The sequence below is a fragment of the Selaginella moellendorffii genome, unplaced genomic scaffold, assembly GCF_000143415.4.
Source record: "Selaginella moellendorffii unplaced genomic scaffold, v1.0 SELMOscaffold_113, whole genome shotgun sequence".
Classification (NCBI taxonomy): domain Eukaryota; kingdom Viridiplantae; phylum Streptophyta; class Lycopodiopsida; order Selaginellales; family Selaginellaceae; genus Selaginella; species Selaginella moellendorffii.
Window position 1 is genome coordinate 467,816 of NW_003314374.1, and position 13,185 is coordinate 481,000.

General features: G+C 46.9%; 4 protein-coding genes across 5 annotated transcripts; 1 reads left to right on the forward strand and 3 right to left on the reverse strand.

The window, feature by feature from the left end:
• Positions 1-554: 554 nt before the first annotated feature.
• LOC9660570 (probable RNA methyltransferase At5g51130) lies at positions 555-3,118 on the reverse strand. 2 transcript variants are annotated; one of them, XM_024664750.1, is made up of 4 exons: positions 1,320-3,118; positions 1,069-1,160; positions 947-996; positions 555-875 (listed from the first exon to the last, which is right to left on the reverse strand). In XM_024664750.1, exon 1 carries the CDS (start codon positions 3,040-3,042, stop codon positions 1,615-1,617), a length of 1,428 nt encoding a protein of 475 aa, XP_024520518.1. In that variant the 5' UTR covers positions 3,043-3,118; the 3' UTR covers positions 555-875; positions 947-996; positions 1,069-1,160; positions 1,320-1,614. The 2 variants fall into 2 exon arrangements, with proteins under 2 accessions (XP_024520518.1, XP_024520517.1); XM_024664749.1 differs by having other exon boundaries at positions 947-1,160.
• Positions 3,119-3,322: 204 nt separating this feature from the next.
• On the forward strand, positions 3,323-5,216 carry LOC9660571 (putative glycerol-3-phosphate transporter 1). The gene is made up of 2 exons (XM_024664716.1): positions 3,323-4,349; positions 4,431-5,216. Exons 1-2 carry the CDS (start codon positions 3,323-3,325, stop codon positions 5,039-5,041), a joined length of 1,638 nt encoding a protein of 545 aa, XP_024520484.1. The 3' UTR covers positions 5,042-5,216.
• A 5,195-nt stretch (positions 5,217-10,411) lies between these two features.
• On the reverse strand, positions 10,412-10,914 carry LOC112342633. The gene is made up of 2 exons (XM_024664727.1): positions 10,705-10,914; positions 10,412-10,652 (listed from the first exon to the last, which is right to left on the reverse strand). Exons 1-2 carry the CDS (start codon positions 10,882-10,884, stop codon positions 10,413-10,415), a joined length of 420 nt encoding a protein of 139 aa, XP_024520495.1. The 5' UTR covers positions 10,885-10,914; the 3' UTR covers position 10,412.
• Positions 10,915-11,949: 1,035 nt separating this feature from the next.
• LOC9660004 (phosphatidylinositol N-acetylglucosaminyltransferase subunit P) lies at positions 11,950-13,140 on the reverse strand. The gene is made up of 7 exons (XM_002990950.2): positions 12,978-13,140; positions 12,800-12,929; positions 12,662-12,742; positions 12,523-12,607; positions 12,390-12,462; positions 12,214-12,332; positions 11,950-12,156 (listed from the first exon to the last, which is right to left on the reverse strand). Exons 3-7 carry the CDS (start codon positions 12,662-12,664, stop codon positions 12,047-12,049), a joined length of 390 nt encoding a protein of 129 aa, XP_002990996.2. The 5' UTR covers positions 12,665-12,742; positions 12,800-12,929; positions 12,978-13,140; the 3' UTR covers positions 11,950-12,046.
• Positions 13,141-13,185: the final 45 nt, after the last annotated feature.

A 13,185-nucleotide genomic window follows, 5' to 3' on the forward strand; every position in this document is an offset into this window, starting at 1 on the left:
CGCGGTCGGTGAAAAGAGATTTTTGTGCGCCTACCTGGCAACATCATTGCCGCCGGCTCTGCCGATCTGACGGCTGTGATGTGAACCCCGGTTAAGCTGCTAACCTCTCGCGGCAAAGGTAAAATGACATAGGCCTTACCTAACCCTAAAGCGTCGCTTTCACACACCGACAAAACCGGCAGGGAGGGGGAAAAAAACTGAAACGTCAAGGTTGACCTCATCTGACGGGCGGCCGGCGCGAAGCAAGGGGTTTTTAGAGGCCGTCAAATACGGCCTCTGGCAAGCGTGACGGGCGGGCGTCAGGAATATTTGAAGTTTGTGTCACGCCTGACACGTGTCACGGTCACAGCCGGTCAAAGCGGGTTAGGTTTGGGCGAAGAATTAGGTCAGAAAAAGGTGGTGGCGGAAGTTGAAAAGTCAATAGGCGTTTCTTTAAAGAAAATTGTCTAAACTAGTGGGAAAGGTCAAAGGGAGACAACAGTTCCAATCAAACAATGCACAAAACAAGAGAGATTAGATCGCTCTTTGTCTTGATTTGTGTTCTTTCATTGAAGTTGGCCATGTTTTTTTCCATTCCAGTGAAGGTGACAATGAATGGGTCTCTTCTCTCATCTCAGTCACTTTCCACTCTTAATTTGTAACACTATGCTTTGGTGAAAGCTGATCTCATCCATTTGACTCGCCCCACTAGTTTTCTCGCCAATCCCTTAGAAAAACACTTAGAAGAATCCATTCTCAAGTCCACAACACATGGCATTATTTGCTGCCAGTTTAGAATAACCCCGCCCCCGAAGTTCCAGTGATCTTTCGCCGCTCAAAGTCAAGAACACCCCAATTTAAATCCGTTGCTGCGTCAATCCAGATAAAAACAACAACTGTGCACAGAATGGCAGATCGATTAAACAACGCCAGCGTATCAGACTGGAAAGGAAAGTTTAGAGCATACCACCTACGAAGAAGAAACCTTGGCGAGAGTCGTCCAACAAGCTGTAAAAACTATTACAGGGAATGAAGCAAAGAGAGGAAAACTAGAACTAAAAAACGCAAGCGAGAATGAGAGAAACATACTGCTCGTCTCGTGAAGGAAATGACGAAGGTTGTCGTCTACGAACTTCAAACTCCCGAGTAGTCCATCCAAACCACGTTCGATACTTGAATGCCTACAGAAAAAATTTCATGGTGAAGAGCATCCGACAAACGCCGTGGCGGCGAGCCACGGGAAGGCGAGAAAGAATCACGCTAGAAATTTAATAAGCCAAGCAAGGAGAGAAGACGAGACAAGCAATAGAGAAATGGAAAGAAAAAAGAAGAACACGTACGTGGCTAAGTCGCAATAGTCCAACTGTTGGCTTTTGTCGACTTGCTTGAGCTCACACGGGATCCTCCAGGATTTTGCGATGATGGGACGCCTTCAGAAAGCTCGAAGCCTGCTGCTGCTACGTTGCTTAAACGCTACATTCCCTGCAGTGGACTTCGCGGAATTTCCCAAACGTACAACTATTTCCCTGGCACACCTCTTGCAGTGAATGGTCTCCCAGAGCTGACACTGTTTCCCCCGTGAGATCTCCTGTCTTCTCAGAATTCCCAGAACTGTAGCTATGTCCCGGTGCTACTCTACTTGTGGTAGACAAAAAGCGGCCGCCTGAATCCGGACTTATCACTCGGCAGCTCCGAGCTGATCTCTTCGTAGAACTTGAATCCAATCTTCTCGGTCAGAATGCTGGGGAAGTTGTCCGGCCGGAGTTTTATTCTCTGGAAGTTCTTTCTCGTCACCTCGGAAACTCTCCGCTTCTTGCTGTATGATTCCCACGGCTGAGGCTCCAGCACCAGGCGGCCACCCGGCCGGAGCTCCTTGAAAACCTTCGCGAAGAACTTGAGGAGGCCCTCGTCGCCCCAGTTGAGATGAATCCACTTGGAAATGCTCAAGCAGAGGATGGTGTCGTACGTCCCGGGCTTGCAATAAACGTCGAGGTAGTTCTGAGTTTTGAATGTAACTCTCTCCGAAAGCTCTAGCCCGCTTAAAACATCATCACCAGCTTCTTTTGCAGTGTGCTTTCCGCCAGCTACGACCCCACACTTGGCAGCTTTTTGCTCGACGGCTGCTTCCTCAGAATCTGTGCTTGGAGTTTTCCCAGAATTCTTCTGTTCACCACCTTGCTTGAAAGGATACCCCTCGTCAGCTTCTTCCATCGAGTTAGCCTGCGATCCTCCATTCACTCCAAACACAGTTTCCTCGGTTTTCTGCGCACCATTTTCCTTCGCGGCTGGTTCAACTCTGTTAGCTTCCATTTTCTCTTTCTCTTCGACACCATCACTTGTGTGAGAAGCTAGAAATTCTTTCTCGGTCACTCCGTTTTCGCTACCCTCAAAATGTACTGCCGTAGCTGTTTCCACAGAATTGTCCCCTTGCGTCCTCACAGAAACCACCTCAACAAAGCTTCTCTCGGCTTCTTTCTCACAACTTTCCACGGCAGCCATGCTTTCGTGTTTAACACCATCTTTTTCCTCGGCAGCTCTCATTTTCCCGATTCCTTTCTCTTCGACACCATCTTTCTCGTCGTCGTGGCACGTTGCAAGCTCTTTCTCGTTTTCGCCACCATCGTCATTGGCTGCCGCGGCTACTTTTAAACCCACCTTTTGCGTGCCGATCCCTTCGAGGCATTTCTCCTCGGCAATCCTCTCACCATCTTCTACTTTTCTCTCGTCCTCCTTGCTTTTCTCCTCCTTCTCCAGCGCTTCCACTTCGTGCTGTAGATTGCATCGTGCCTTGTAGATAAGCTTGCTATCAATGTCCACTCCCACCATGCTCTTACAGCAAAACTTCACCGCCAGCGCGATCGTCACATGCCCCTCGTTGCACCCAATGTCGAGACAATCCCTGTTCTCGATCCATTCTTGCTTGAAAACACTGACTCTCGGATCCTCCTCCAGCGTCTTCCCGACCCGGTAGCCATAGTAGAACGGATAATTCCCATAGACATATTCCGGTTTCTTCCGTTTCTTCCCGGAATCCTGGCGCTGCTGCTGCTGCGATCCCTGCATCTTACCTCGCCCTAGCGCTCGATCAATGGATCGATCGATCGGGAGCCCGCCTAAAACCCCGGAAATTTCAAGAACCCTGGCGCCCAAGAGCCCTAATCTCCTGGATCTTTATTGGAGATCGAATCGACGGCTAGGATGGAGTGATCGGGCGGTTAGAAGAAACTCTCGTGAAAGGGTGTTGGTGATCATCCCCTATATGAATGAAGAGACGATGGGCAAGGAATATTTTAGGGCTCGCGGACAACCTTGATAGGGTGCGATCGATCGATCGCTGGGCGCGATGGAGCCGTGCCCGTCGCTCACATCCAACAAGAGGGTAACGCCGCCAGGGATCGCGATCTCGCGGAGCCTCAGCGGCCGGCAGTTCCAGTATGGATTCTACCGATTCCTCGTCCTCGCGCTCACATTCGTGGCCTACGCATGCTACCACGCGTCGCGCAAGCCGCCAAGCATCGTCAAGAGCGTGCTCGACCCCGAGCGATCGAGCAGCGGTGAGAATAAGGGCTGGTATCCATTCAATGGCAGGAACGGCAAGGTCAGGCTCGGCGAGGTGGATCTCGCGTTCCTCGCCTTCTACGCCTTCGCAATGTTCTTTGCAGGGCATCTGGGTGACACGATGGATCTCAGAGTTTTTCTCAGCATTGGCATGGTTGGCAGTGGGATCTTCGTGTGCCTCTTTGGCATGGCCTACTGGTGGAACATCCACGACTTCTACTACTTTATGTTCGTCCAGATCATGGCGGGGCTGTTCCAAGCGACAGGGTGGCCATCGGTCGTCGCCATCGTCGGGAACTGGTTTGGAAAATCTAAGCGAGGTCTCATCATGGGCATCTGGAACGCTCACACCTCAGTTGGAAACATCATCGGATCGCTCGTCGCGGCTAGCGCGCTGGAGCTCGGCTGGGGATACTCTTTCATCTTTCCGGGAGTTTTGATAATCGTAGCCGGGATCCTGGTGTTTCTGTTCCTGGTGGTGGAGCCAGCGGACGTGGATTTGCCGAGCCCAGCGGAGGTGGAGGCGACCGAGAACGCAACAAAGGTGGCGGTGTCGTCGAGCTCGCTGAGAATCAGCGAACCTGCTCGAGACGACTTGGAAGCTCCTCTCATCTCTTCGGCTCAGCAGCACAGCCGAGCAAAGAGCCCCGAGCGTGGAAAGGCCGTGGAGTTTTTACAGGCTTGGAAGATCCCAGGAGTTCTTCCTTTTGCGTTTTGCCTGTTCTTCTGCAAGCTCGTCGCCTACACTTTCTTGTACTGGCTGCCGTTCTACATCAAGCAGACTAGTAAGTCTACCGCATCCCCATTCTCAGGTAACACAACATATAGAACTGAAGCTTTCTTTTAATCTATCTTCCTTGACGAAGTTGACGAACTTGGTGGTGTTCTTGCAGGAGTCGGAGAGAAATCCCTGTCGGAAAAGACTGCTGGGAACCTGTCAACACTTTTCGACATCGGTGGAGTCTTTGGTGGGATCCTAGCCGGCTACGCTTCGGACAGGCTCAAAGCGCGAGCAATCACAGCGGCAACCATGACTTACCTGGCTATTCCAGCGCTGCTTCTCTACCACCGGTACGGATCAACGTCGATGGCGTCCAGCATCGCCCTGATGATGATCACGGGGATGCTCGTCAATGGCCCCTACGCGCTCATCACGACCGCGGTGTCAGCCGACCTCGGAACTCACAGCTCGCTCAAGGGCGACGCGAGAGCTCTGGCAACAGTGACTGCGATCATCGATGGGTGTGGATCGCTGGGGGCGGCGATCGGGCCAGTGTTGACAGGATATCTCTCCACCAGCGGCTGGGACAAAGTTTTCTACATGCTGATGGTGGCGGCGCTGGTGGCGGGCCTGCTGTTGACGAGACTGGTGGCGGCAGAGATCCGGGAGAAAGTTAGCAGCTACCATTCGCGAGGTATGGACTCTTTCCAGTTCTTGAAAGATGGTAATAACGCTGCTACTGCTGCTGCGAAGCTGGAGGGTGATCGTCTTCCTCCAGTCTAGGATCAGGATCTCTCTTGTTCTTGATGAGAGTTTTTGTGGCTCCTCGGTTTTGGCAGATTGATCGCGAGCTAGAACAGAAGCGTTCCGTACGTCCTTGAAAAGGGACGTACGGGGAAAAGAACTTTTGTAAACTAAGTGTACTTATTAACTGATCTAAACCACATTTCGAGTTCAATCTGAGACGTAGATGGTAGGTTTCCGCTTTTGGCCGTCCGATCCAAGCGAAGCCCTAGTTTTTCGTGACTAGTTTATTTTTCCCCTAAACCACCATAATAAGCAAGGAGAGAAGTAGATTTTTCGAAGCACAACAAATAAGAGAAATGACGAGTTTTTCTGGTGAGCTAAGGCTGAAACTTCTGCCTCCAGCCAGGGCTCTAACAAAAGGGGTTTATGGACACCACCACCATCGGTGAGTAGTGTTCCATAGTCACCACCATGGAAACCATCATCCATTGGTGTGTGGCCACCAACTCCATGGCCCCTGGAGAGGAAGTCTGGACCACCGACACTAAGCAGGACTCACAATTAGCAATGACTTCAGGGCCACCATCATTGGCAACTAGTGAGGGTACTCAGCTTCACCACCTTTGTCTTCAACACCAACTAAGGAGAGAGGGCCAGTGTTTCCTTCCTTGTATTGCTCCCTTTCACAATGGTACATGCAGGACTCGACCTACACAACAACCACCAACTCCTCGGCTAGCAAACTCTACTCCAGCAGACCACCACCTCCACCTCAGCCATCACCACTTTCTGGCACACACAGCGGCAGCAGCAACGGTCCAGTGGCGGAAAGCGCACCACTGCCACCTTCTCAGTGTTTCTCAACACACAGTGGTGCACCACAATCATCAAAAGCTGGTCGCTCTTCAGGCTCTCTAAGACTCCACATATATGTGTTCTTCTCCATTGCTGGACACCTCCTTTTACATAATTCTCGCAACACAACCATCATCCTCCACCACTGGGTGATCATTCTTGGCCTTCCTCACCACGCAATGGCAGTCACGGTCTAGGACACTATAGGGAAAGCACACCACCACTACTTTCTGCACATAGTGGTGCACCACCACCGCCAAAAGTTGGTTGCTCTTCAAGCTCTCAAGGCTCACCGCCCATTGCTAGACACCTCCTTTTACATAATTCTCATAAGAGAGGTAAACATAGCCACCATCCTTCACCATCGGGTGATCATCCTTAGGCTTCCTCACCACATGGTGGCAGCCATGGTCCAGGACACCATAGGGAAAGCCAAAAGCTGGTCGAGATTCACCTCCTAGCAATTTCAAGTATGTGTTCCTCTGCAATGCTGGCTACCTCCTTTACATTGATCCTTGCAGGAGATCCACCATCATTCCACACTACCTCCTTCACCACCGGATGATCCACATAGTGGCAGGCACTGACGCCATGGGAAAAGCGCACCACCGCCACATTCCTCTGCACACAGTGGCAACAGTGGTGCACTGCCACCACCAAAAGCTAGTCACTCTTCAGGCTCTTAAGGTTCACCTCCCAGCAATTTTGAGTATTGTGGTCATTTGCATGGTTTGTTACCTCCTTGACGTAATGCTTGTAGGCATTCTGGAGCTCCTCCATCTCAGCCACCACCTCCAACTCACAAGCATCACCACCATTCTCATGGTGATCTTGGAAGTGTCAATTGACGTCCATATGGTGATTCTAGAACTTTCGATTGGCATCCACAATGTGATCTTGGAAGGATCAATCGGAACCCTTACGATGATCTAGGAATTCTAGCAGCCTCAACAGTCCCAACAGTCCTAACAGGCAACAGCTTGAGCCCCCTTCGAGCTCCTCAAGGTGCACACTTCTCTTTAGCAACAACAGAAATAGCAACCTGGTGTGGATCACGTTTGTGGCCATTTCCCCATCATCCTTGGCCTTGTGGTCATGCTCTTCATCAAGTGGAGACACTCTCGACGACACCAAAGAAGGGACAAACCTTTTCTTGTCTATAGTGTTGTGGCTGACATTGATGAGCATGACAGAGCAGCAGTCTAGCAGTGATTCAAGGTAAGCTTTAAAATCAAAGTTATTTTCTTCATAAATTCTAATGTTATCTTTTATAACCGAAGCTCATTCACCATCAGCGCCATTCTACGTTGTAGCTATATCTAAATCTCTAACTGAGCCACATTGAGCAGCAGCAATATTCAATATTGAGCAACAACGATACAATGCTCAACATCAAGCACAAATGTGTTGCCTTTGAAATCTCTTACAAATTCGAAAATGTCATCTTAAAAAATCCAACAACAAGAGGGTTAAATTTATTTTCTGAATTATTTGTCCATCTTCTAGAATTTTTTTAATGGCAATTCTCTTTTTCCCATTTGGTATTATTTTAAAGCATAAATTAACCTATAAATAAAAAAATGAATGTGTTCAAAACATAGTTGCCTTGCAATATTATATTGACAAAGTTCAAATGGAGAAGGATTGATTTTTTCAACACTTCTTTGTGAGTTAGTTTCTATTTGACAAATCCCTTTTTAGCCATAACATTTTTTTCTTCTCCAAAAGACAAACAATGTGTAAATTATAATTTTTTCTTTTCTAATTTGCTAGATTACTTTAGCATTTTTACCTTAGCCTCAGTTAAGTTCATTTGCTAAAGCCTAACTTGTATTTGATCTTATTTAACTTTAGCTACTCATTGCACAAGTAGTAAAGTGTTAGTCATTTATCCATGGATTTCTAAATTTTCTTTTAATCCCTTTTTTCAGGTTAAATTAAATTTAAAATTTGGCTACAAACATATTAAACCTATAATTTTTTAGGTATAACAAGATTTGGTCATAAAACTTTATAAATCCTAAACCTTATGTACCTTTTTTTAATTTGAACCTCAAAAAGAAACACCATACACTATAGCCTGAAATCGGTACCCTTACTTTCCACTTTCATCCCAACGAAAAAGCCCAAGCCCAAAAGAAGGACTAAAATTACTCTTTAAACACTTCTTTATAATGCTTCTAACATTGGTCTTGGAGGTGTGTTAACATATCCTGACTACACTTGACCTTTCATTTTACACTTTAGGAGCATCTTTTGCACTCTTTGAATCCATACTCACTCCCACCTAAGGCTATTAACTTCTAGTCTCCTTCAACTCAATTTGCAAGCACCATTGAAAAATCTTTAACCTCACTTTCCCAATTATACTTTTAAAACCCATTGCAACCTGACAACTCCACCAAGCCCTAGTTTTTCAAAAGCAAGAGATTTTTAGAGCATAAAGAAGGAAATCCATCAAAGTCAGTAAGGGGAGAAGATAACAAGTAGGAGAAACATGGGGCAGATTCTTCAGCATTTAGAACAAGCACAACAAGCAAGAAAAATAACAAGCTTTGCTGGTGAGGTAAGGCTGACACTTCTGCCTCCAGCCAGGGAAGGGGCTTATGGACACCACCACCACTATTGAGTAAAACTCTACAATCACAACCATGGAAACCATCGTTCATCAGTGCATGGACACCAACTCCATTACCCTAGGGAGGAAGTCTGGACCACCAACACCAAGCAGGACTTCAACCATCACCACCAACAATGATTTCAAGGCCACCATCATTGGCTTCCACCACCTTTGTCTTCAACACCAACTAAGGAGAGAGGGCCAGCGTCTCATAACAATCTCAGGTATGTTCCTCCATTGTGGCTTGCTTGCTTTCACAATGGTACATACAAGACTTGGCATACACAACAACCACCAACTCCTCGGCTAGCAAGCTCCACTCCAGCAGGCCGCCACCACTTGGGTCGAGCTCCTCTGCCTCAGCCATCACCACGTTCTGGAGCACACAGCAGCAGCAGCAATGGTCCAGTGGCAGAAAGCACACCACTGCCACCTTCTTAGTGTTCCTCAACACACAGTGGTGCACCAAAGCTGGTCGCTCTTCAGGCTTTCGAGACTCCAGCTATCCTAGGTATGTGTTCTTCTGCATTGTTGGACACCTCCTTTTACATAATTCTCGCAAGAGAGGTAAACATAGCCACCATCCTCCCCCATCGGGTAATCATCCAACACCACCACCACTTTCTGCACACAGTACCACCACCGCCAAATGTTGGTTGCCCTTCAAGCTTTCAATCCAATATATGTATTCCTCTGCATTGTTAAACACCTCCTTTTACATAATTCTCACAAGAGAGGTAAACACAGCCACCATCCTCCACCACTGGGTGATCATCCTCGGCCCTCTTAGCCTTCCTCACCACAAGGTGGCAGCCACGGTCTAGGATGCCATGCACCACTGCCACACAGTGGTAGCAATGGTGCAACGCCACTGCCAAAAGCTGGTCAAGGTTTCACCTCCCAGCAGTTCCACGTATGTGTTCCTCTGCAATTCTGGCTACCTCCTTTACATTGGTCCTCGCAGGAGATCTCAACACGGCCACCATCATTCCACACCACCTCCTTCACCACTAGATGATCCATACAGTGTTAGCCATTGAACCCAAGGGAAAAGCACACCGGCTTGTTACCTCCTTGACATAATGTTTGTGAGCATTTTGGAGCTCCTCCATCTCAGCCACCACCTCTAGCTCACAAGCATCATCACCATTCTCGTGATGATCTTGGAAGTGTCAAATGGCGTCCACATGGTGATCCTAGAACTTTTGACTAGCATCCACATGGTGATCTTGGAAGTGTTGATTGGCATCCACACAACGATCTTGGACATTTTAACTGGCATCCACACGGTGATACTAGAAGGGTCGATTGGAACCCTCACAATGATCCAGGAATTCCTAGCAATCCCAACAGTCCCAGCAGCCAACAACCCCCTTCCAGCTCTTCAAGGTGCACACTTCTCTCTGGCAACAACAGGAGCAACAGCTTTGGTGTGGATCCCGTTTGTGGCCATTGTGCTCATCGTCCTTGCCCTTGTGGTCATGCTCCTCATCAAGTGGAGACACTCTCGACGACACCAAAGAAGGGACAAAGCTTTTCTTGTCTACAATGTTGTGACCGACATTGATAAGTATGGCAGAGCAGCAGTCTAGCAGTGATTCAAAGCTTTAAAATCACTAATTGCGCATCATATCTGTATATCCGTTGCTGCTTGATGTTGACTGGAGATTTGTCCGGTGCGCGCTTTTCTGCTGCTGCTGAAATTGAGCTTTGGCTATAAAACATAACACAGAATCTGTGAAGAGAACAATTTTGATCTAATGCCCAACATCAAGCACAAATTCGAAGGTGTCAGCTTAAAAAGTCAAGGAGAACAAAGTTTAGACTTATTTTCTGATTATTTGTCCATCTTCTAGATTGGTTTTAATGGCAAATCTCTTTTTAGCCATTCTTTTGAAGAATAATTTTAAATTTATATAAACAAACCTCGCCTCAAAAAATGCATCCAGGGATGCATTCTTCATACATCAATTTCTCAACCTTGCTCTGCCTATTTTCTTCTCTGTGTTCTAAGAATCGAAGAGCATCATCCTTCTCCATACCATATTTACAAATTAAAACAAAGCTACTACTTGCTCGCAATGAAGACAGAGTCTTTCCAGAGGCCTCCAGCGTGTCTGCATACCTGGAAAGCTCTATTTTGCCAAGAAAGTTTCTCATCTCAAAAGCTTTCTGCTTAAGCACAAGAGTGAATTCTTTGAAATGAGAGATTTCTGACACTCACCCTTTGCTGCTTAGTAAGGCCCAGCGCTTTCACATCTTTCCTGGTCATTGACTTGAGCGATTCAACGCTGTCCCATCCCTTCCTGACAAAGATCTTGGATGTTCCAGCAAGAACACTGCTGCCGAGGTAGTCATCTAGATTATCAGGGGCAGATCTATCCTTTGCTTCTGTGCCCTGCATTGTTGCTCGTCTTGTTGAGAAGAAAGAAGCTCTTTAAAATGCCCTGGTAGTCAAATAGAAAGTAGAATCAAAGTGACATTAATCCTCCTCCTAAGCTTTAAAAGTAAAAGTCTCACATCCCAACTTTGTCAAGATGATGTCGCAAACATTATGTGAATTGACGACAAATTGCTGCATGCCCTGCCCGTCAGCATGATACGCGACTTATAGTTTAAATAAAGGAGAATAGAGGGAAAGAGAGAAGAATGTTTGCATGACCAATGCTACCAAACAACAAGATCTCTCCACGCATTCATTCTTCACCTCACGATCGCTCCCTACGTCCAGCTATTGGAGGGATCCTCTGAGATCTTCATGAAAGAGGTTGTGATCATAGAGATTATTATAGAACAAGCCTGAATGCAGAAAGCTCAGATGCATGCGTGGTCCTTCATGGAGCACAGTACTGAAGAACAGCCTTCAGCAGAAGCACCAAGAAAAAAAAGAGAATATGATTCTTCCAAGGCCATCCTAAAGAAAAATCGCTTTGATCCTGGATCCTGGGAATCGCTTGTGCCCTCGCCACCCGGGATCTGTTATATTCTAAGATTGTCATTCTGTGTTTACTGTTACTGTGCTTCGACTAGCATAGAACCTAACCTATCTCCTTTCAACAATGTGACATAAACTTGACTCTCATGGTAGGTAAAATGTCACACTAAAAAAATAACAGGATACAAAGTTGTGGACAAAAGTTCCTCACTTCTCTTAGAGGAGTTTGTAAAGCAAAACACGCAACCTTTAGATCTTCAACGCTCTCCCCCCTGAAAAACTCCAGAACAAATTTAGCTTTCCCAACCCGCTTAATTAAGAAAATTTCTCAGCGCAATTAAGTAAATGGCTTTCGAAAGGCTGGAGACCATCCACCACATTGCATCACTAAATACTATTTGGAAAATAGAGTTCCTAACATTTTCACTCAAACTTGTGAAATCTATATAATCCACAATTCACTCAGTAGATTACCAAGGACTTGTCCGTCTGTGCTCAGCACATTGTAGCTGTGGAGAAGCATGCACAACTCACTAGCTGTTTGAAACAACTCCTAGTTGAAAGTGGAAACTAGCTCACAAAGAAAGTGAAAACAATGATCTCCTTGATCACAAGTTCTCACAAGAGCTCATCAAAGAGGTTTCACAAACATTGCCCGATTCACTTGAACTAACGACAAATCCCCGATGGGCTGAATTGCCTGTCCACCAGCAACTACCACTGGCTCCCGCGTGTGATCATCTAGAACAGAACTTACCACTTAGATTGAGCGCCAGGAATTTGTGTGATCAAACTTACCAAACAACGTGTTGAAGGACGAAGCTGGGGGTGTTGCCAGATGGTTCAGGCTCACGTAAGTGAGGAGAGTAAACGGAATTGCAAGCATGAAAAGCCCAGGAACCACAACAGCCCAATACCTGCGAGAGCTAGAGTAAAACCAAAGGCACTAGCTTTGTAGTGTTTCCAAAGCTTACCTGTCGGGATAGTACGTTATTCCAAGATAATGAAGCCAAGGTTCGGGGAGATACGCCCAGATAACATACACTCCTGGATTCGTAGTTCGCCACTGTCAGCGATTCAGATTGAGAATCTAAAGTATTCACTCACCAAATGCGACTATGGTTGAGATCGCTCCCACGAATGCATAAACCTCTGCGGGCTTTGTTCCTTGACTCTTGCGTTTCTCGTGATCCTACAATCCAGGAAAAAAGAATAATGGAAAAGGTTGATCGATCGCTTGATATACCATTCACTTGTCGGCCTTCTCTCCGGGCCGTGGAACTTTCTTGTACTCGAAATTGTTGATGTCTACGTGCTGCTGGATTGCCTGCATTCCAGAAACAATTAAATCTTAAGCAAGGATCAAGAGCACGCGGTTAATTACCTTGAGCTCTTCCTCGAGTGTGGTGGGCTTTCTCTGCTTGAAGTTCTTGAGAATCCCCTCCTTGGAAAGGGCCTGCGTCACTTTTAGAAGCTCCCAATCCCTCTCGTCGCGCTCGTGGACGACCTCAGTTCTAGAATCCCAGAAAATAAATTAAAGCGAAAAAAAGAATGCTTGTTACCTCCCAGCAACGATCTGAGCGATGCCAACGTAGCCAATGACGGACCCAGCTATGATCGGGAGGCCAAAAAGAAAGAACCGATTCGACCCACTCAGCCTCCGTCCCTTCTGGATCCCCCGCACAGTGGACATTTGCTCTAAGCAAACCCTACTAGGTAGCTGAAAAAAATCTTGTCACCTTGAAAGAAAAAATTGGATTTTTGAAAAAA